General features: G+C 34.5%; 1 protein-coding gene across 2 annotated transcripts in view; it reads right to left on the minus strand.

Moving 5' to 3' along the window:
• The window catches only part of TMEM26 (transmembrane protein 26), a 47747-nt gene that overhangs the window by 5324 nt on the left and 17077 nt on the right, over positions 1 to 25346 (minus strand). For both annotated transcript variants that reach the window (XM_007095830.3, XM_042960455.1), the window contains exons 3-5: positions 20711 to 20824; positions 18566 to 18786; positions 1529 to 1605 (exon numbers count right to left, since the gene is read on the minus strand). In XM_007095830.3, coding sequence (XP_007095892.2) covers positions 1529 to 1605; positions 18566 to 18786; positions 20711 to 20824 — 412 coding nt within the window. The remainder of the gene's footprint in view (positions 1 to 1528; positions 1606 to 18565; positions 18787 to 20710; positions 20825 to 25346) is intronic.

The raw sequence follows: 25346 nt of genomic DNA on the forward strand, positions 1-25346 counted from the left end.
TTTCCCAAATAAAATTTTTCTTAGCAAGTCTATAAACCACAAGATAGGGAAGGGTGAGGATCAGCAGAGTGAATGACAAAAGAAAAACCAACATAAGATCAATAGTGGCCTCTCCTAAGATGTTAAGGTCAGGAAATGGTTCTGAAGGGACCTCCTAAGACTGTTATTCAACATCTAAAGTGATGGTACCTTATATTCTGTTGGGAGACACCACTTGATCAATAAGTATAGACTGGGCACATTATGACAAAATGTGTGTGTGTGTGTGTGTGTGTGTGTGTGTGTGTGTGTGAGAGAGAGATGTGTGTTACTGGCAAAAATTTGTTTGTAATTATTAATTAGTAATGAGATTTGGGGTATTTTTAAAAAGCCACAGTCATTCTTTCCATCTACTCTGGTGACAATTTTGTTTCATAAAGTGGTTGCTAAATTCTAAAATTACCTCTGAAAGTTCTGGGCCTATTAACATAAGCCAAAAAAAGATGCAGAGAAAATTAAAAATCCCTATTTTAGATTAATTCTAATCCTGATGCCAGTGGGTAGGGTGCCATAAAAAAGAAGTTAGGTTTAAGGAAAATGTAATTACTAAATCCTAGAATTTCTTCAGAGTAAAGTGGCATCCTGGAGAATTCTCAAGTCAGAATTCCAGGGATCCTTCCTAGAAGTTAAGGGATGACTCCAGATCAATGCTGTCCAATTGAAACTTCTGTGATGGTAAAAATGTTCTGCTTAATCCACTGCCTACCACAGCAGCCACATGTGGCAGTGGAGCACTTGAAATGAGGCTAGTGTGACTGAGGAACCGAACTTTGGATTTTGTTTAATTTTAATTAATTTTCATTTAAATTTCAATAGCCACATGTAGCTAGCAGGTACCATATTGGACAATGCAACTCTAGGTTAGTATGATATGCTTAGAAAACAGTTTCTTCTTGCAAAGTCTCAGGAGTTTATGTATTTATTAAAATAAGGCCAATGGAATTCCAAGGACTACTTCTAAGAAGAATTTTAATTTTCCATGAGACCCCAGAACTGCTCTTACTCCCTTGTGATGTTCTGACAAAGGGACAAAAATGAGCTCCTAAAATATCAAGAAGGAATATTTATATTCCAGCAAATGCGCTAAGCATTTTACAAACCATACCTTATTTAGTCATCACAAGAACCTTCAATCCTAGCTACTATGATTATCAGCCCCATTTCATCGGTGAGAAACTGAGGCACAGATGTCTTAACTAACTTGAGGGAGATTTTCCAACTCATACATGATAGAACCACTTTTGAAGAGAATGTAAACCTGTGCTCTGGTAACGTTCAGTTATCTCCTGCTCACCATGTAACAGGGTGGATCCACTAGTGTATTTCCTGAGTTTCAGTTGACTTTTCTTCTAAACTGAACTGGAATTAACATTGGGATATCAAAATGATTAAAATGATAATCCTCTCAGATGCCTCCTTAGCTTTTTTACAGTTTTTAATCGAGAGTTAATCGTTTTCTGTTTCTTTGAGCAAACATCAAGACATTCACCTGCCAGGTCAAGTGGAAACTGCAGCATGCTCCAGGTCCATATAACAAGGATGGCATAGACTAGGGCAGGGCTATTCCTAAAATGCAGACATAATTTTAAATTAGTAATAAAAATATGATCATTTTTAAGAAATAATTTATCTTTTTTTCCATATTTGAGTATGCACTAATAAACCTCTTGAGACTTGTCAAAACATCTTGGTGATATAAGAAACCCATGAATCTCCATGCATGATTATAATGGAATAATGAGGAAGTAAAAAAAAACAAAACACACAAAGCAAAACTGACACTTAAAATCCAACTCCCACATGTGCCAACATCTGTGTAAATTATGGCAAAGCCTCTTTGTCCCATATTGTTGTCTTTAGTTTTACAAAATCATGGAAACATTATTGGAGGTAAATGCTAAGAATAATGTTAGACATTGACTCACAAATTCAGAGGGCTGATTTCAAGAATTCTCAAGAAAAAGTGAGAAATTTTTTGGTAAGATCATGAGACTCTAACTTAAAAATATATCTCACAAGGACTGGATGATGCTCAACAATGAAAAGCTCAGCATATAAAAGAAAACTATCTTCAGGTCAGAAAAAAGTGGAAAGATAAATCCAATAGTCAAAAATTTACACTAGAATATGTAAGTCAAAGAATATGAGAGTTTCTTTCACTATTGTATCCCCAGGGCCTAAAACAGTGGCTGGAAAATAATAGACTCTCAACAAATATTTGTGGAAGGAATTGTTGAATGTACAGAAGAAGGATCCATACTTGGCAAATATACAAATGTCATCGACCTATAAGAATGGTCTTGAATACTGAAGTCAGAAAGAATAGATGTTATAAAAATACAAAGGATACTATAGAAATGTCAAAGTCGATTTTTTTAGTGAAAATACAAAGGAAGTTATCAATTTGAGATTAGTGGTATTATAGCAGATTTGATTGCCAACTTCTCTGTCAGGAGGGATTTTAATGTTGGAGAGGAATAGAAAGGCATCAGGGAAGAGTAGTTGAAACCAAAAGAAATGAGGTGATTGTAAAAGATATCTTTAAATGCTTCAAGTATTGAGGCCCTGAAAAATTAGATCTCAAAAACTATGAGCCATCATTATCTTGGCAGTTAATGGCAGAGACAAGGGTGGAGACAAAAATAATAATAAAGTCTTAATTTTCAAAATGAAGCAGAAGTGTATCTTAAAATACAAAAGGCACACTTACTATTAATCCCTAGTTAGGTTATATAAGTGATTATTTAGAAGATTTCTGAAAGCCCTTATGGAAGACAGTAATTACTAGGAATTAGCACAGCTTCCTTGAGAACAATTGCACTCAGTAAATACTAAGATCATTCTCTCTCTTTCTCTCTTCAATAGAGTTAGGATTACCAAAGAAGTAATGATAAATAAATTAATATCAGACATTTGGGTTTAAATAAGGCTTGTAAAAAAAGCCTCCCACAGTGTTCTTATTAACAAGATTAAGAAATGTTCTGGGTGTGAGCACAATTAGGTGGATTTCTAAATCTCCCCAAAGGGAGCTCTCTGAGGGTTGCTGCAGGCTCTGTCTTTGATTCTGTTCTACTTCACATTTCACCAATGACTTGGTTGCACATTGATGGAAGGCTTCTCATATACACATAAGACATGGAGGTTGGATGGGAAACCATTTCCCCAGAAGACACAATCAGGATCCTAAAAGATCTTGTCAAGTTGTAACTGGATGACCTAGAATAGGATAGAAGAGATACCATTTCACAGCAGCCACCATAAAGAAAGCTCAAGGATTTTCCCTTACTATTATCTAATTATAAGTCCACAGTGTGACATTATCGGTGATTTTCCAAGATCAAATGCAATCATAGGTCTCTTCATAAGAAGTATAAAGTCTAGAATTTTAAGTGGAGATACCTAGGGAATGGAGTCTATAACTTTTCCATCTTTGCAATGTCAATGTCTATATATAAGAGACCTCCAATAAGTTCCTGAAGTTTTAAACAATTTTGCCACAGTTTCTGAAGCTCATACTATTTCAGGAAGTTTTCTAAGGGTTTCTAAGGGTCACACTCATATCAATTCTACAAAATAGTTACACTTATCCCTATTAGACCAGTGAGGAAACTGAGGCACAGAATTGTAGAAATTTGTCCAAAGTAATGTGGTTATAAGTGTTGGAAGCAGAAATCAAAACTAGACAGCTGGTTTCAGCATCCGCCCTTTTAACCATTGTGCTAAACTTATTTACATAAAGGAAACAGAAAGTTTTAGCCTGCTATATTCTATAATGTTCAGAATATATCTGAAATATTAGGTATTGTGCTTCATGGTTTAGGAGGAAAGTTTATAAAGTTTTTGGTCCAAAGGAGAGAGACTAGGATGGTGAGAGATCTTAGAGCCATGTTCTATGTGGGATAGTTCAAGAAACTAAAAACAAGACAAGAGTCCCTAAAAACTTTATCTCACATACTTAAAGGCTATCATGTGGAAAAGGAATTAAACATTTCTTGTGACTTCAGAGGGCCAATTCAGATTCAAAGGATTTTAGTGGCACCTATAAGAATCCAAATTTTATCACAATAGAGAAAAGTACTTTCTAATAATATCAAGTCAAAATGGAATGAGATGGCCTGGGGTTAGTATATTCTCTATTAGTGAAGATTTTCAAAGAAAGTCTGGACAAAAACTTGTTGAGAAAAAATTCTGGAGAGGATTTTGCAACAGATGTAAAATAGATTGTTCAATAGACGACAACTTTTGAAGTTTCTTCTAATCCCAAACTTCAATAATTCTACCAAAAACTCATGTGCAATTTGTCTGCCAGACAGCAGAAAGCAATGGTGAAGCATGAGGTCTGGTGTTGGGTTGCTGGAGTTCAAACACCAGCTCCAGCCCTCGCTAGAGAGATAGGATGTGGGCCTCCAATCCCAGAATATTTACTGACTACATGAACATGAACAAGTAATTTCACATCTATATGCTTTAGTTTACCTGTCTTCAATATGAAGATAACAATAATAATAACTACTGGATTTTACAGCATAATTTCATTAAGTATGTTGTTAAAATATGTTAAACATGTAAAGCTCTTAGAACAGCACTTGAAACAGACTAATTATGCAGGCATTATTTTTTTATTTTTTATTATCTTATAACCTTGAGACTTTCTCAACTTCTCTCGCCTGCCACAGTTCAGCTTATAAATGGTGATAATGATAGTATCCCCCTCATAGTCTATTATAAAGACTAACTTATCACAATTAAAACCCTTAAAACAGTACTTGGGTCACAGCAAGAGATAAATAAACATTATCTAGTAGTAGTAGCAGTAGTAGTAGTAGTAATACTAGCAGTAGTAGTAGCAGTAGCAGCAGTAGTAGCAGTAGCAGCAGTAGTAGCAGTAATACTAGCAGTAATAGTAGCTGTAGTAGTAGTAGTAGTACTAGCAGTAGTAGTAGCAGTAGCAGCAGTAGTAGTACTAGCAGTAGTAGTAGCAGTAGTATCAACAGCAGTAACAGCAATGGTAGCAGTAGTATTTTTATTATGTTGAACATATTTCTTAAACTCTGTGTTTTAATTCTATCATTTCACAAACTAGGGATAAATAATAAATAAATCCTCGCCCTATGTAAGCCAAATTCTAACCTTACAATAATAAACATATATCTTGCATATACAAGTATCTGAGTATACACAAAATATGGGGAAATGTGAGTGTTGAGAAACATATTAGTAAATTTATCAAAAATAACTTTGGAAAAAATGGCCAGAAAAATTTTGAAGCAGATAAATTTGTATTAAGTCAGATAGTAAAAGTTACTCAGAAAGGTTAAAAGGAAAGTAAATAAATCATTGAGCTTAAATGGCAATCACTCAAAATTTGTAAAGGAATTTTGGAGTGAATTTATCCAACATCATCTCCATTGTCTAACTGTCTCCCCTAATTGTCTCACCTCATTTTCTCATGTGTAATGTCTTCATAAATGTCAACTGAGAAGCTTGTAAGCAGACACTGAACTCTATTCATGAAGAGACAAAAGATCTTGACAAATATAATTATAGATGTGAGTATCACTTCTCCACCTGGAAAGTTAGGGGGATAAAAGACTGGACTTTGGTAGATCAGTGCACCAAATCTACTGGATGAAAAGTAAAAACAGAGTCATACATTGCTAATTTGTTTAACGATTTCTTTTTGGAAGTGTAAATGTTCCTGTAGATAAGAGATCAATGGATAGAATTCACCTAGTTTTTAGAAAAGCATCCAACAAACCTCTTCAGAAAAGGAAAACAAAAATAAAGGAGAGAGAGAAAAATAAGGTGAGAAAATTAAGTATTAACCTAGCCCAGAAAAAATATTTTACCAAGCAAAAAGAGCTAAATGGGCAGAAAACACAGTGTAAAAATAGGAAAATTCTCCTTTGTGTGGTCAAATATAGTGAAATAACTGTAATGTTATGAGAATAGAGTTTTTCTCTTTAAAAATGATCTGTGTTCAAAAAAAGACTGTACATTAAAGATTATTTCTAAATGTGTGAATAACCAGTTAACTCTTCCTGGCAATGATATTGAAATTCAGAATTGTTAAAAATGTTGGAGGATGGCTATAGCAGAGTGAAAAGGTCAGCAAAACCTCTCTACAACAAACATACATACTAGACAAATTGTCAAAAACAACCACTTCAGATCTCTGGAAATCAAACAAAGGCAAACAACAAATTGAGTAACATTTATTTATGAAAAACTGGTGGAGCTTCGGTTAAGAATAGTGAGAGTCTGAGGTATTCTTGTCCATGGATTTTCACACCCCTCCAGCTTGGATATATCAATGAAAAATTGCACTAGACAGAGTTAAACAGGCGAGGAAGACTTTATTCAACTGTGTTGAAATAAGAGAGAAATATTGAGTTCACCCCTACTGAAACAAAAGGCAAGAGAGATTTTAAGCACTGACGCGAGTTAGTGCAAAAGTACTAGAGGACATTAGAAGGGGAGATTGGTCAACATGATTAGACTATTTGTGTTTGCTAATTGGCTACTAACAAAACTGATTTCTAACTTCTAACCAAGTTAGGCTTCTAACACCCCAAAGAGACCAAGAGATAGAGGTGCTATCTTTTTTGATGATCACATTTCAAAGGGACATCTTCTACATCCATTACAAAGATATTCCTGGATAGTAAAACATGAAAGAGGCTAGGAGAAGACTTAATCTCAAAGGAGCAGAAAAAGAATTGATAATTGCAAGTTTTCTAAAGTAAATGCTATAAGGAAAGGAAGGCCAGAAGTATATACTCAACAACAGACCTTTTTAAAGTTTAGTCAAAAGGAGGGGAATGTCAATGGTGTCTTGGTCAGTCAGAATAGTAGTTTTACCAGAGAGGTCTTGACAATGAAAACCAGAGGTCCCTCATGGTCACATTGTGCTGACTTGGCTTGGAGTGATTTGTGAAATCTTATGCTTAGAGGTGTGGTCAGTAAGAGTAATGAACTTAGTTGGAAATGAATGAGAAAACCTACAGCCTTGCTACTCTGAGGTTGCAATCTCAGTTGGGGTGACTGGCAGACTAACTTGAATTTTAATGGAGAAATTTTGAAAATAAGAGCCTTAGAAGGGGTAGATAAGGTCTCTGTGTATGCCAGACATGTGCCAGGAAGATCCAAGAAAACCCAGGGGAATTAAAAGCTGAATATATATGAAAACTTTCTGAATTTAAATGTGCTATCCAACACACATACATATCCATTGGCAGAGGGTGGAGGTCATAATGGCTTGAAAGTGTTTGATCACAAATCCTGTCCAAATCATTGGCTGATTAGAGTAGGTATAACCCTAATAAGCCATGCTAAAGACAGATAAATAGAAGAAGGAGTTAAAAAAGAAAAAGGAGCAGAGACATCAGTGGCTACAATCCAATGGAAGAGAGATTCCTTAGATTAAGTTCAGGCAATTTATTCAGACAACAAAAAAATAAGAAGAAGCCTGAGTTAAAAGGGAAGAGTCGGGATAAGATTTGGTACAAAATATAATTTAAAATGTCCAGTCACCACCAAAAATGTAAAACATGCAAAGAAACAGTAATGTGTAACCTATACTCAGGAAAAAAAAATCAGTAGAAATTGGGGTCTAGAAGGGTGCCTGGGTGGCTCAGTCTGTTAAGCATGCAGCTCTTGATTTGTCTCAGGTCATGATCTCACTGTTTATGGGATTGAGCCCTGTGTCAGGCTCTGTGCTAACAACACAGAGTCTGCTTGGGATTCTCTCTCCCTCTCTCCCCTCCCCCACTCTTTCACCCTGAAAATAAGTAAATGAACATCAAAAAAAAAAAAAGAAATTGGGGTCTAGGTGTTGGAATTAGCAGACAAAGGCACCAAAGTAACTATTATAAATATGTTCAAAGAATAAAATAAAACTATGTTCCATGAATTAAAGAAAGTGTGATGACAGTGATTCAACAGATAAATAAAGGAGTATAAGCTGTAAAAAGAATTAAATAGAAATTCTACAGTTCCAACTAGGGGGCCCAAAATGAAAAATTCACTAGGTGAACTATATAATTTGACTGTACATATAGATTTAAGATGATGAAAGAAAGAACCAGTGATGTGGAAGATAAATCAATGAAAATTATCCAATTTGAAAAAAAGAGAGTAAAACAGATGGGAAAAAATAACAGTCTCAGAAACCTATGGACCACACTTAAACATACTTATTTGTGATAGGAGTCTCAGAAGGAGGAAGAGAGAATGAAACAGAAAACATGTTTGAAAAGATGATGGTTGAAAGTTCTTAAATTTGAAGAAAAAAAATTAATTTACAGATCCAAAATAAAAAATGTTGTAGTAATAAAGACAAACAGAACCATACCTACATACATCACAGTAAAATGAATGAAAGTCAAAGAGAAAGAGAAAATCTTGAAAACAGCAAGTTGTACTGGGTAACAACAAAGCAATGGTTAACATCTCATCAGAAATAATGAAGAAACAGTGGAATGATATATTTAAAATGCTGACGGGCACCTGGGTGACTCTTTGGGTTAAGTGTCCAACTTCAGCTCAGGTCATGATCTTGCAGTTTATGAGTTTGAGTCGTGCATTGGGCCCTCTGCCGTTAGTGCAGAGCCTGCTTCAGAACCTCTGTCTTCCTCTCTCTCTTCCCCTCCCCACTCATTCTCTCTCTCACTCTCAAAAATAAACATTAAAAATTTTAAATAAATACATAAATAAATAAAATGCTGAAGTAAAAATTGACAACCATGAATTCTCTATACAACAAAACTATTTTTGAAACATGAAGACAAAATAAACACATTTCTGGACAAAGATTGGGAGAATTTGTTGGTAGCAGATTTGCCTTAGAAGAAACAATAAAGGAAGTCTTTCAGGTTGAAAGGAAATGATACCAGACAGTAACTCACATCCACAAGAAGGAATAAAGAGCATCTTCAAATTGTAGGCAAATACAAGAGAACACATAAATGTGTGGTTATCTTTTCTTCTAATTTCTTTAAAAAAATTAAAGTCTATAAAATAATAATTATAAAACAGTATTATTTGGTTTATAACATACAAAGATGTAATATATAATACAATAATAGTAAAAAATAGGGGGAATAAATGGAGCTGTTGACTTATAGTAGAATGTGAAGATTTAAAACGTATATTGTAATCTCTAAAGTAACCAGTAAGAATACAAAAAATCAATTAAAATTGTTTATTAAAAATTTTTAGCTAGTAAGTGAGTAACATAGGAATAAACACAGGAATAAAAAAGACCTAGGAAAGAAAAAACAAATAGCAAAATGGCAGACAAAAATCAACCAAATCAATCATTACATTGCATATGAATGGAATAAACACACTGTAATAAGTTGAATGATGTCTACCCAAATTTCATGTATACAAACTTCAGAATGTAATCTTATTTGGAAATAGTCTTTGCAGATGTAATCAAGTCAAGATGAGGTCATATTAAATTAATGTGAGTCTTAACCCAATGACTGGTGTCCATGTAAGGAGGGGAATATGTGGAAACACTGAAAGAAACACTGGGGAGAATGCCATGTGAAGACAGAGGCAGAGATTGGAGTGATTATGTCTACAAGCCAAGGGACACCAAGAATTGCCAGCAACCACCAGAATCCAGGAAAGAGGCACCAAACAGATCCTCCCTCAGAGCCTCCAGTAGAAACCAACCTTGCCAACAGTTTGATTTGGACTTTCAGCCTTGAGGACTGTAAGAAAATAAATTCTGTTGTTTTAAGACTTTCAGTTAGTGGTATTTTGTTATGGTAGCCCTGGGAAACTAATATACACTCCAATTAAAAGACAAAGAATGGGACGCCTAGGTGGCTCAGTCGGTTAGGTGTCTGATTTCACTCAGATCATGATCTCGTCGTTCATTGGTTGAGCCCTATGTGGGGCTCTGTGCTGACAGCTTTGGAGTCTGCTTCTGATTCTGTGTCTCCCTCTCTCTCTATCCCTCCCCAGCTTGTGCTCTCTCACTCTCTCACTCTCAAAAATAAATAAACTTTAAAAAAAAGACAAAGATTGACTGGGACAAAAGAGGCAAATCCAATTATATTTAGTCTATAAGGGACACCGTGTAGATATAAAGATAAAAAGAGTTTGAAAGTACAAGGATGGGAAAAGACATCCCATATCGTAAGAGATGATATGAAAAAGTATTGAAAAAGGAAATAGACAATTCAGTAATTAGAGCTGAGGATTTCAATGTCCCATTCTCAATAATTTATAGAACAACTAGACAGAAAATCAGTAAGGATATAGAAGAATTAAATAACCTAATAACCAACTTGACACAACTGACATTTACAGAAAACTCAAGCAAACAACCTGTAAATATACATTCGTTTCAAATACATATAGCACGTTCTCCAGGATAAGCTATATGCTAGGTCATAAAATAAGCCTCAATCAATTTAAAGGATCAAAATAATTTAAAGACTACAACAGAATTAATAGAAAACAACAGAAGGAAATTTGGGCACTCTCCATATGGAAATTAAATAGCTTACATTCTAAATAATCCATAGGTCAAATGATAAATTGCAGGAGATATTGGAAAATATTTTGAACCATATTAAATAAAAAGATAAGATATCAAAGTTTATGGGATACACATAAAGCAGTGGTTAGAGGGAATTCTGTAGCTTTGAATGTCATGTTAGAAAAGCAAAAAGATCTCAAATCAATAATATAAGCTTCCATCTTAAGAAACTAGAAAAAAAAAGCAAATTAAATCCAAAGCTAGCAGAAGGAAGGGAAAATTAAACATCACAGCACAAATCAGTGAAATGGAGAACAAAATAACAATAGAGAAAGATCAATGAAGCCAAAAGTTGGTTATTTTAGAACATGAACAAAATTGATAAATATGACTAAGTAAAAACACAGAAGACACAAATGACCGATTCATAATGTAAAAGGGGGCATAATAAGTGACCCTATAGAAATGGACACAAGTATAAGAAAATCATTTTATGGACAACTTTATATAAAAGACTACATAATTTATTTAAATGGGAAAATTCCTAGAAAGAAAAAAATGCAATCAAAACTAACTCAGAAATAAATAGAATAACTGAAGAGGCTTATAAATAATTATGTTGAATTAGCAATAAAATATCTTCCCAATAGAAAAACCTAGGCCCAGATGGCTTCATAGATAAACTCTTTAAAATATTTAAAGAAAAATTAATACCAATCCTTTATAAAATCTTTCAGAAAATAAAGAAAGAAGGGATGCTTCCTGAGGTATTCACTGAGTGCAGTATTATCCTAATACTAAAGCAAGAAAAATATATCATTAGAAAATATTACTATAGATCAATATGCTCATGGGCATAGTTGTAAAAATTATTAACAAAATGTTAGCAAACAAATAACAGCAATACTTAGAAACCATTATATACTATAATCAAGTGAGACTTATCTTGACTCAGGACATCAAGGTTGTTTTATCTTCTGAAAACTAGTTAATGTAATATACCACATTTATAGAATGCAAAACACCATTACATAATATTCTTAATAAAAATAGAAAAATCAATAAACAAAACCCAATGTCCATAAGAAAGAAAAAAAAAAGCAAGCAAGCAAGCAAGAAACTCTCAATACCCTAGATATAAATAGGAATTCCCTCCAACTGATCAAGGGCATCTATAAAGTGTATCTGTGAAAAACCTATACCTAACAACATCCTTAATAGTGAAAGACGGAATGCTTATCCTTTGTGATTGAAATGCCTACTCTTATACTTCTATTCAACATTGAACTAGAAATTCTAGCCACTGCAATAAAGCAAGAAAAAGAAATTAATGTCATGCAGATTAGAAAGAATGAAAACTATCTTAATTACAAATGGCATTAACTTACATGTAGAAAATCCTAAGGAATTTACAAAACTAATAAACAAGTTCAGCATGGTTGCTGGGTACAAGATCATAATAAAAAAAGTCAATTGTATTTTTATGTAGTAGCAATATTACATATTAAGAAATTAAGAAATTTAAAAAAAATTAAGAAATTAATAATTTTGTCAAAAAGAATAAAATACTTAAGAATAAGCTTAAGGAAAAGCATAATAAGACCCATATATCGAAAACTTCAAAACATTGATAAGAAAAGTTAAGGAACATCTAAGTAAATGATGAGATGATTCACGTTTACATATTAAAAGACTTAATATTAAGATGTCCTTTCTTCACAAATTGATGCTTAGATTTAATACAATCCTTACCAAGACTGCAGCAGGATTAGTTTATAAAATTTGACAAACTGATCATCAAACTTAAATGGAAATACAGAGGACCTAGAATACCCAAAAACTTTTTATAAAAGGACAATGTTAGAAGACTTATAGCATCAAGTTTCAAACTTATCATAAAATTCCAGTATCACAATAGTATGTTATTGGCATAAGGATAGATAATATAGAGCAATAGAACACAATAGAAAATATAAGAAAACTCTTACAGATGTGGTCAGTTGATTTTTGACAAAGATGTCAAGGCAATTTAGTAGGGAAAGACTTTTCCACAAATGGTGCTGACATAATTGGTCTCAGCTAGGACAAAATAATGTTCTGGTACAATGCCAAAAAACAACAACAAAAAAAGACAGAACACAAACTTAGATCCTTATATTACACCACAAAAAAGTTAAGTCAGATTATTATACATGGAAATAGTTCCAGTTTTGATGAGGAAAATATTTCCTAGATATGGCACCCAAAGCACTACTTAAAATAAAAAAATTGATATGATACATTATCAAAATTTTTAAAAATAGTCTTTGAATGAATGACAAAAAATGAAAGAAAGCTGTATACTTGCGGGGAGGGGGGGAAATTACATTTATGTACCTAAAGAAGAACTTGTGTCCAAATGTAAATAATATAAAGAACTCTTACAAATCAACAATAAAAAATCAATTGAACAAAAAATGGATGAAAATTTGAACAGACACTTCACTGAAGGAAAATATAGGATTAGCTAATTAGCACATAGACAGATGCTCAACATGTTTAGTCATTAGGGAAACAGAAATTAAAACTATAATATGGGGGCATCTGGGTGGGTCAGTCTGTTAACCCTCTGAATCTTGATTTCAGCTCAGGTCACAATCTCATGGTATGTGAGATGGCGCCCTCCATGCTGTCAGTGTGGAGCCTGCTTGGGGTTCTCTCTCTCCCTTTCTCTCTGCCCTGCCCCTGCTCTCTAAATAAATAAATAAATAAATAAATAAATAAATAAATAAATAAATTTTAGAAACCTACAACATGTTGTATGGAACCACAAAAGACCCTAAATAGCCAAAGTAATGTTGAAAAAGAAAATCAAAGCTGGAGGCATCACAATCCTGGACTTTAGCCTGTACTCCAGTACAGACTGTAATCATAAAGACAGTATGGTATTGGCACAAAAACAGACATAGAATAGTGGAGTAGAATAGAGAACAAGAAATGGACCCACAAAGGTATGACCAACTAATCTTCAACAAAGCAGGAAAGAGTATACAATGGAAAAAAAAAACACAGTCTCTAGCAAATGGTGCCAGGAGAACTGGACAGCAACATGCAGAAGAATGAAACTGGACCACTTTATTAGACCATACACAAAAATAAATTCAAAATGGATGAAAGGCCTAAATGTGAGACAGGAAAGCATCAAAATCCTAGAAGAGAAAACAGGCAACAACCTCTTTTACCTCAGGCATAGCAAATTCTTACTTGACACGTCTCTGAAGGCAAGAGAAACAAAATTAAAAATTAACTATTGGGACCTCATCAAGATAAGAAGCTTCTGCACAGCAAAAGAAACAATCAACAAAACTAAAAGACAACCAACGGAATGGAAGAAGATATTTGCAAATAACATATTGGGTAGAGGGTTAGTATCCAAAATCTATAAAGCACTTACGAAACTCAACACCCAAAAAACCAATAATCCAATGAAGAAATGAGCAAAAGGCATGAATAGACACTTTCCAAAGAAGACATCCAGATGCTCAACGTTGGCTCATCATCGGGGAAATACAAATCAAAACTACATTGAGATACCACCTCACACTGGCCAGAGTGGCTAAAATTACCAATTCAGGAAAGAACAGATGTTGGTGGGGATGGAGAAAGGGGAACTCTTTTGCACTGTTGGTGGGAATGCAAACTGGTGCAGCCACTCTGGAAAACAGTATGGAAGTTCCTCAAAAAATTAAAGATACAACTGCCCTTCAACCCAGCAATAGCACTACTAGGAATTTATCCAAAGAATATAGGAGTGCTGATTCATGGGAGAACATGTACCTGAATATTTATAGCAGCACTATCAACAATAGCAAAATTATGGGAAGAGCCCAAATGTCCATCAACTGGTGAACGGATAAATAATAAGTGGGATATTTATAAAATGCAATACTACTTGGCAATGAAAAAGAATGAAATCTTGCCATTTGCAATGACATGGATGGAACTGGAGGGTATTATCCTAAGTGAAATAAGTCAGTTAGAGAAAGACAGATATCATATGTTTTCACTCATATGTGGAAGTTGAGAAACTTAGCAGAGCACTGTGGGGGAAGGAAAAAAAATAGTTACAAACAGAGAGGGAGGCAAACCATAAGAGACCTTTAAATACAGACAACAAACTGAGGATGGAAGGGGTGAAGAAAATGGGTGATGGGCATTGAGGAAGGCACTTGTTGGGATGAGCACTGGGTGCTTCATGTAAGTGATGAATCATGGAAATCTACTCCCAAACCCAAGAGCACACTGTATACACTGCATGTTAGCTAACTTGACAATAAATTATATTTAAAAATGAAACTAAAAAGTAAATAAATAAAACCCTGTAATATGATACCACAAGAACATAACAGAATGTTTATAATCAAAATACTGAAAAAATGGTGAAAATGAGAAGAAATGGAATATAAAAATATACAGCCACTTTAGAAAACAGTTTGGTAGTTTCTTAAACAATTAAACATGTACTTAACATAAACCCAGTCATTCTACTCCTAGGTATATACCCAAGAGAAATAAAAAAAGATCTATACAAAGGATTTTAGTGTATGTCCATAGCCATCTCATTCTTAATAGCAAGATAATAGCAGTACACACATATATCAACTATTAAATGAATAAATAAAATGTGGTATATGCATGGAATACTATTTAGCAATTAAAAAGCGGGTAACTACCAATACATGAAACAGTGTGAATGAACCCTAGAAACATTCTAGGTGAAAAAGCTACACACAAAACACTACATATTTTATGATATCTTTTACATGAAATTTCTAGAAAAGGACACTGTGCAGAAAGAAAGCATATCAGAGGTTGCCTAGGGTTTGCTGTAGGAATGAGTGAGAATTGACTCCAAACAGCTATAAGGAATCTAGATTCTGATTATGGTTACACATTAATAAATTTACTAAATATCGAACCACAGAATTAGAATAGTTGAATTTTATGGTGTGTAAAGTTAAGCTCTTAAGAAAAATTTGCAGCATCTCACAAGTCCATGTAAATTCATAACTATTAGGCAAATTAACTTAAAGTGAGCATACAGAAAGAAATTAAGTTTAAAAAATTGAATTTGAGATATTTAGCCAGGATGCAGGAAAAAGAGCTAGATATCATCGTGGTGTACACATTATTGAAGGTTTTCTCCTAAATCTGTCAGCCCAAATTATGGAATTAAATAAAAATAGAAAATAAAATGTTATAAAAATAGGTAATGCTAAGTGGGTTATAATGAAGTAGCCTCCTTTACCATTGCACGTGAACATCTTTCACAAACACATTAAATTTATTTTTCATGATTGTCTTTTTTTAAGGTCAAAGAGGAAGGCTATACCCCAGTGGGAGGGGTTTAAGTCTCTCCTCTGAAGAGATAGACATTTGCAGTGTCTACCCTTGCAGTACAGAAGATACTGGTGACAAAATCAAAACTCAGAAGGTGGGTTTTAAGAGGGAGAAAAAATTCTAAATTCTTTCTGAGTCTGAGTAGTGATGGAGTCGTGTGGGAGGAGACTACAGAAGGTCACTGACACCATGTAGTTATATCAAAAATAAAACGAGAGGAGCTTGGATGGTTCAGTCGGTTAAGCATCCAACTCTTGATTGCGGCTCAGGTCATGATCTCACAGTTTATGGGATGGAGCCCAGTGCAGAGCCTGCTTAGAATTCTCTCCCTCCCTCTCTCTCTGCCCTTCTCTTGTTCATGTACTCTCTCTCTCTCCCTTTCAAAATAAACATTTTAAAAAGTAAATAAATAAAAACTTCAGTCTGAAACCATGAAACCTAAAAGAAAATTTAAAACAGGGGTGCCTGGGTGGTTCAGTCCGTTGTGTCTGACTTCGGCTCAGGTCATGATCCTGTGATCTGTGAGTTGAAGCCCCATGTCGGGCTCTGTGCTGACAGCTCAGAGCCTGGAGCCTGCTTCAGATTCTGTGTCTCCCTCTCTCTCTCTGCCCCTCCCCTGCTCATGCTCTGTCTCTGTCAAAAATAAATAAACATTAAAAAAATTAAAAATTTAAAACAATAACCAGGGCATACTTTATTTGATCCCTTCTCATGACATAATACAAGTTTAAAATAAGAAAAGAAAAGGTTTTTGAAATGTTCACATTAATTTGTAGGTGGCAGGAGAATTTGCTGAATTGAAATTACCTGGATTGGGATACGACTGTGTGTCCAGAATTTCTCTCACTACTTACTCACCATTTGCTCTTCAGTATCCACCTAGCACATTGCCTGGTACACACTAGATAATCAATCTACAGTTGATGAATGAATGAGTACCTCATGATTTTCAAAGTTTTTTGGGGGAATTAAGATTTTAATGACTAACCTATTGAATATTTAACATCTATTGGCAAACACTGATCTGTTAAATGCACGTTGGTGTCATTTCTGGATGGACCTAATAAACAGACCATTAAGATAGCCGAGTTAGTCATTTCTTATGTTTTTATTTTATTTAAAAAATATTTATTTCTTTATTTTGAGAGAGAGAGCACACATGCAAGCAGAAGAGGGACAGAGAGAGGGGGAGAGAGAGAACCCCAAGCAGGCTCCAGACTGATAGCGTGGAGCCAGATGCAGGGCTTGGTCTCACAAACCCATGAGATCATGACTTGAGCCAAAATAAGATTCAGACACTTAACTGACTGAGCCACCCAGGTGCCCATTTCTCGCATTTTTATTATCAGCCCTACAAAACATATTCCTCCTGAATACTCCATTTCCTACCCTATATCCCTCCCATCTCCCTAGATATTTAGCATGTATGTGTTTATTTCTATACAGTTTGGCTAGTCATATTTGTATTTTTATGGCCCTGTCACTGTGCCTATATAGTTACTTATTGTTTTTATGTGCTTGGTCATGATTTTTTCATGTTTTTCTTGTAATCCCATTGTGTCATAGGTGTCCTAAAGTATCTGAAAATTTGTTATACAATGTAAAGCACTGGCTAAATGTAAGGTATTAAAGATACAAAACTGAAATCAACATTTTGAGGACAATGGATCAATTTAAATTGAATTCTTGTTAAAATTCTATGTGTACTTAATAAAGTATAAGAAAAATCAGTACAAATGGAATAGGAAATGATTATATACAGGTAACCTATGGTTACAGATATACTTTGTGCTATAATTGGGATATTAAGTTTACTCAGTAAGTTAGTGCATTTTGCTCAGCTTTATGTTTAGTTATTTGAGAAACACAGCATAAAGTAAAGTGTAGCATTAAAAGCCAGCTTCATTGCAATTTATTTTTATAGCACAGTGCAAAACAACCCAAGCTGAAAGTACATACAGGCACTCAGACTTAAATCCCTAAAGGTAAGAAAGTAGTTCCATAAACAGATGTGATCATGGATTCTGAGTTTATTTGCTTGTGGCAAAAATAAAAGTACCAACTCAATAAGTTTTAATTTATAGGCATCTCCACCAGAAAGCCTTTGGGCACTTTGAACAAAACTGACTAAAGATAAAATTTAGTAAGAAAAAAAAAACCAAAAAAAAAAAAAAAACACCCAACCTAATCTGCCCCATTCTCCACTCACACAAGGGAATATAAATTCTCACCTGGGTAGAGGAGAGATTTCCTTATGTCTTTTCTAGGTGATTTCCTGGAACGGTAGCTATGCTCTGCTCTAGAAGAGAATTTTATGATTGGGGGCATTCCTGGACATTTGAGAATATGAGAGAGGAGCTATGGATGGTGACTCTACCTCTAGGTTTTCTGATCACCACAGCCCCATAGGTTAGCTATGGTCATGCAGCCATGTAGAGCCTTTCTGTTCTCACCCAAAGGAAATATTATTTGCCCATTTTCCTTAGCAGGAAGTTCACGTATATATAAACTGGGCCCGTACCTAAACCTGAACATCAGGAAATTCTATGATTGTATCACTGGTCATATGATAGACTGGAAACCCTTATATTTCTTCTGTAAATAAAAGAATAGACACGTATGAGGGCCTGACCTTGCAGGCCTACTTACCTCACATTTTGTTCCTCCAGGGTCTCACTTGTGAATTCCAGTATGTCAGCAGCTGTTCCCACAAACATAAGGAGAAGTTGAGAGAGTTGGTCCCTAGTGATCCCGCCTCCAATGGGTAGAAGCCATCTTCCAATTATGAGCATTAGCAAGAATGTCTGATGGAGTCCCAAAGTCCAAACTTTTTCACATACTGTAGATAAGTTATTCACAAAAACTTTGGCCTGTGTAACAGAAATGTCATACAGAGAGAAGGACCATGAGCTGCCACCTCGGAAAGTGATGCCATCTTCACCATGGCTTTCAATCCACAGTTTTTGTGGAAGGTCATTTTCGTAAAAATGATTCTTCACCTACTAAAGAAAATAAAGCTCCTTTCAACTGAAGACTCTGGAGAAAAAAAGCTAAGATGGTTCTTAAAATGGGGCAGCCTTATAAGAAGTAATTTAAACCTCACACTTGCTAGTAGGATTGTAGCATTTGGTATTTAAAGAGCCAATCTGATGACGTTTTAAAGATCACTTCTCATTTTACTTTCTCTGTAACAAAGTATGACACAACACATAGCAAAACTTTTTAAATACCAAATTAAAATCACAAAAAAATCCTTGTATTTTTCTTTCAGAGATTTCAAGTCTGAATTTAGTAATCTGGGAATATTTTAACATGGTACAAATCCCTTGTTTTTTATTGCTCTAAAACACTGCTACATCAAATGAGAGAATGTATAATAATGTTTATTAATTACGTAAATGTAAAGAAAGAGACTAACTATAGTTACTATTTTTATTTTGAACATTTAACATAATTGAAAAATCTATAAACTAGCAACCAAATTTTATTCTGCCTTTAATCTTGGACTCTCAGAAAAATTTACACCCCTTTCTTGTTTTCTGAATGATATCTCTTGCCCGTTTAACTTCTAAATCAGTTTTAAAATATATTACTGGCCCTCAGAGGCTATAATCTTTTAAAGACTACAGGAATGTTGGTCTCCAGTGGATTGGATAGTTGATTCTGATTTATACAAGTAACTTGACTATGTTTGTGCAAATCTATTTACTCCTCTCAATTACTTACTGATGTACAGGTAAAGGCAGGATAAGACAAGGCAGGATGCTAACCTGATTGAAGCCACACATGAAGATCAGTGATCTTGCCTTTACACACTATTTCATATTTCTTCTATGAGACTTCATATACATCTTACTCAATTCTTTTTTTTTATGTTTATTTATTTTTGAGAGAGAGACAGACAGAGACAGAGTGTGAGTGGGAGAGGGGCAAAGAGAGAGGGAGACACAGAATCTGAAGCACGCTCCAGGCTCTGAGCTGGCAGCACAGAGCCTGACGCAGGGCTTGAACTCATGAACCGCGAGATCCTGACCTGAGCCAAAGTCAGACACTTAACCGACTGAGCCACCCAAGTGCCCCATACATCCTACTTAATTCTTATAGGAAGCATACTAGTGGGGTAGTTATTAATACTTTCAACTGTCAGATGAAAAACTGAGATACAGAGAGATTAAGTGATTTTTTCAAAGTGATGCCAGTCAGCTGTGACGGGAGCTTGATTTAGAATCCATGAATTAGACTGAATTAAATCTCTTAGAATCAATAATCTATCTTATTATTGAAACCATGGCTCATTGGTACTGGCCTGGGCCTCGAGTCTCTCCCATATATCATTTCCTAATAGGCCATGGTTAGTTTGACAAATATCAGGCATGTGAAGAACAAAGAAGTAATTCTATTTTGGCTGAAAATCTTCCCTATTTTATTAATGTAAACTCCTAAAATATATACAGGACAGATCCCAATCTTTTAACTATATCATTCCTTTACCAAAAATATGTATCTCCCTTTGTGCATACATTGTCTGACCTAAGTGTTATAGGTTACTTAATGCTGCAAGTTAAATATACCTATTAATATACAGGTATATTAGATATATATGACTATTATGCATGTTAAATGTGTTTAATAAATATAAAAATACAATTGTTTTGCAAAATCCTGAGCAAACGATTAAATGATTGGCAAATTTCCTTAGGAAAGAATGAGCTGCAAGGTGTAGAGCATGTTATTCTCACCAAATGAAAAGGTGATTTGCCAGATCCTTTAAAATACAGTGGAAAAAGCTCTCACCGTCTTAATGAGATCATCTGCTCCATTGGCTTGTTCACTTGACATCAAAGTTTGATTGAAGTTTTCTTTGCTGCTGGTATTTTGTGACATCCCTTCAGATTGGCTACTGCAATGCTAAGAATTTTGTAAAAAGGCAATATGTAAAAAAAAAAAAAAACCACAATAGGTAGAGTTCCAAGTGGCTTCAATTATCTAAGCAATTATGAGTAGATATGTGGAGTTTACACAGCATGCATAAACATTTCCAAAAATCAGATTATAGTCTTGAGATAGAAAACCACTTTTCAATTAATATGAGAACAGACTCAACTATACATGTTTTATTTTCCCACAAGTCTATGAGGATGTAGAAGCTCCAAGTTCATTGTGCAGAGCTGTAGAATGTTTTAAGTTTTAATTTTAATTCCAATTAATACATATACAGTGTTATATTAGTTTCAGGTGTACAATATAGTGATTTAACAATTTCATACATCACCCAGTGCTCATCTCAAGTGCACTCCTTAATCCTGATCACCTATTTAACTCACCCCCACCCCCACCCCAGCTCCTCTCTGGTAACCATCAGTTTGTTCTCTATAATTGTCCAGTTTTTTTGTTTGTTTGTTTTGTCTCTCTTTTTCCTCCCCTTTGATCATTTGTTTTTTTCTTATATTCCACATATGAGTGAAATTATATGGTATTTGTCTTTCGCTGACTGGCTTATTTCACTTAGCATTATACTCTCTAGCTTTATCCATGTCATTGCAAATGGCAAGATTTCAGTCTTTTATATGGCTGAATAATATTCCATTGAATATATATACCACCTCTTCTTTATCCATTCATTTATCGATGAACACTTGGGCTGCTTCCATAATTGGGCTATTATAAATATGCTGCCATAAAAATAGGGGTGAATATATCCCTTTGAATTAGTGTTTTTGTATTAATAGGGTAAATACCTCAGAGTACAATTGCTGGATCCTAAGGTAGTTCTAGCTTTAACTTTCTGAGGAACCTTCATACTGTTTTCCACATTGGCTGCACCAGTTTGCAGCCCCACCAACAGTGCACAAGGGTTCGTTTTTCTCCACATCCTTGCCAGCACTGTTCTTTCTTGTGTTGTTGATTTTAGCCATTCTGACACGTGTGAGGTGATATCTCATTATAGCTCTGATTTGCTTTTCCCTGATGATAAGTGGTGATGTGCATCTTTTCATGTGTCTTTTGGCCATCTGTATGTCTTCTTTGGAGAAATATCTGTTCATGACTTCTGCCCATTTTTAATTGGATTATTTGGTTTTTGGGTGTTGAGTTTTAGAAGTTTGTTTATATATATATATATATATATATATATATATATATATATATATATATTTTGGATACTAACCCCTTCTCAGATATGTCATTTCCAAACATCTTCTCCCATTCAATAGGTTGCCTTTTAGTTTTGTTGTTTCCTTCACTGTGCTGAGCTTTTTATTTTGATGTAGTCCCAGTAGTTTATTTTTGCTTTTGTTTCCCTTGCCTCAGGAGACAAATCCCAGAAAAAAATTGCTACAGCCAATGTCAAAGATGTTAGTGCCTGTGTCCTCTTCCAGGATTTTTATGGTTTCAGGTGTCACATTTAGGTCTTTAATCCATTTTGAATTTATTTTTGTGTGTGGTGTAAGAAAGTGGTCCAAGTTCATTTTTCTGCATGTTGCTGTCCAGTTTTCCCAACACCATTTGTTGAAGAGACAGTCTTTTTCCCATTGAATATTCTTTCTTGCTTTGCCAAAGATTAGTTGACCATATAGTTGTGGGTTCTTTTCTGGGCTTTCTATTCTGTTCTACTGATCTATGTGTCTGTTTTTGTGCCAGTACCATACTGTCTTGATCACTACAACTTTGTAATGCAACTTGAACTCTGGAATTGTGATGCCTCCAGCTTTGTTTTTCTTTTTTTAAGATTGCTTTGGCTATTTGAGGTCTTAGGTGGATACAGACAAATTTTAGGATTGTTTGTTCTAGTTCTGTGAAAACTGCTGTTGGTATTTGAGAGCTGTACAATTTATGGAGTCATAGTTGGGTTTCCTTTCTTGAATCCTGGAACAATTGCAAAACAAATCAACAACCAACGACAGCATTAAAACATGTATGATCTTGGCCAAAGTGTTGATTCTAAGAGTTTATTTCTTGTCCAGAAGGCTCTTTATCTAAAATACCATTTGCTTAGGTCAGTAATCCAATTACATTCAATCTTGCCTGTTAAGCACTGTAACAATCAAAAGAATTATCATGTTCACCCATCAAAATATACATTTTAGTGGCAGTTTGAAAGTCAACTTAGGTTTACGAAAAATTTGACAAAGACCTAAACTAAATGTTTTCCCCCTCTCACTCTTTCATTTTGTGTGTAAATTTCTGCAGGTGGACTGTGCATGATTTTTATCCAGATGCTGGGAATCTGAGGTAGAGAAAAGATTTATAAGAGAGAAAAGGGGTGGCACTTGAAAATGTAGTGGTAGCCACTGATTACTTCACACACTGTTTAAAAAAAAAGATTGAAGATTTTGTTTTAAACACCTGCAGGGCTAACATACTTTTGAAACATACACAAACAGATGCACACAGCACTGCCATCACCACCACCAACCAGCACCACATACCCACACTCACGTATTTGGGTTTAGAGAAACTATTTTTTTTCAAATGCTAACGCTGTGAGAAGTATATTTTTCTTAATTATTTTGGATACTGCATCGATCATTAAATAAACCACTTGAAAAAGTAAAAAGAAATGTCAAGAAGCTATTTTTTTCTAGTCTCTCCCAAAACAACTAGTGTTATGAGTGAAATGACAAGAATAATTAGGAAAAATGGCCATGTGCCATATCTCTAAAAGCAAAAATCCAGCTGTTTGCACACTATTTTTTTCTGTACAACTAAGGCTCCAAGAAAAGATAATGAAGATAAAAAATTCAATCTTTGAACCAAGCAACAAATCCTCATTGCATAGTAGCTTTGTGAGAATCAAATAGGCAATAGGAAACAAATTTTGACCACTTTATTTGCAGGCATGACAGCACAGTGTATATTAAAAATGGTGACCTTCATATGTTTTTTTACATCCTTATCACCAAAAATCCATAGACATATTATTTAAATAAAGTCATCTGCACTGCAGTAGCAAATAGCTTTGTAGTCCATATTAAGATATTACAACCTATCTGAGTCCCATTCCATCCTTGTAATTCTACTTACTACAAAATGATGAAATTTTCCTTTAAGTGGCAACTGCATTTGGACAGCAAAAACCAACTGGTTTGATGCCTACAACCTAACGCAACTTGTATTGTTTTTATGGTAATATTATTTACATTTCGCGTTGTATAGGTGAGTCATGTAGATGTTCTGGGTACCAACAAACCACTTTTTCATGGGCTATGTCTTAAAAACTCTTACTAGTTTCAAAAATATTCCTTTGGGTCAAACCAGACTAAAACACCTTCAAGACTAGAAACTTTTCATTGCTTTAATTTTGCCACTTCGTAAATAGACTTAAGAGTTACGGTCATAGTTGTTTTCAGCTATGTAAACCTAGCCAGATTCAGAAACGAAGGCATAGAATTGATCATTTAAGATTTGGAATCTCTTCATGAAATAGGTCAAGATGTTTTACGAATGCCAAAACACAGGTTAGAACTTTTAGGATGTAGAATATATGGAAAATGTGAAAAGAAACTAATTATTCTTTCCTGTCATGAAAAAAAAGTCAGATGATTTTGATTCAAAACTCCTGTAAAACATAGAACATGTAACTGAGAAAGGCAGTGTGGGTTAACAGAGCAGGGATCAAGGCCTAGGTGCTAAGCCCCAGAATTCTTACTGATTAGCTGAGCAGGCCTTGAAAAAATTATTTAATCTTTCTGAGTCTTAGCCGTCCTCTTTTATAAAGTAAAAAAAAAAAAAAATATATATATATATATATATATATATATATATATATACACCATGCTTAACTTATGGAGTTCCTGAGTTCATAAAGGAGAAAATGTATTTGAAAATACTTTGGGAAAAAAAAGGATGATATAAAGAAAAGTGGTTATTATCACAACCAAACATTTTTAAATGAATGGACTAAGACAATTGCTGTGCCTCCCTTTTTTCTGCCATTTCTTTTCCTTAGATGCAATTCCACTACTGTTTTGTCTCTCTTTCTCTTACTTTTTTCTACTTCCATCTCTGCCCACCCTGCCCAAATCAATCTTTGGGCATTCATTTTAATTTTTAGTGTCAAAATGAGTCAAATCCATTACTACTAAAGGTCCAATTTCTTTTGTAGTATGAAAATTAGAGAGGTACTGCCTGGGGCTCAAAAATCTTTTTTTTATTAAAAAGAGAGCTTTTGGTTGCATGCTATTTGTTGTAATGGGATTTGACCTGTATATCAATTAACTGTGCAATGCATTTATATTATAAAAGCGTTTGGGGAAATGAATTGTTATTGTGGATGATAGTCATGTTATAGAATTGGATGTGAAGGAAAAAAATGATTCAAATCACCAGAGCTTATTTCCATAACCCTGAAAGTTGTAAGTAGTAAGGAAATTGAAACAGTCCCCTAACTCCTCATGGCACAGTTTTAAAAACCATGATAACTTGAACCAGT

Source organism: Panthera tigris, chromosome D2 (assembly GCF_018350195.1).
Source record: "Panthera tigris isolate Pti1 chromosome D2, P.tigris_Pti1_mat1.1, whole genome shotgun sequence".
Lineage (NCBI taxonomy): Eukaryota > Metazoa > Chordata > Mammalia > Carnivora > Felidae > Panthera > Panthera tigris.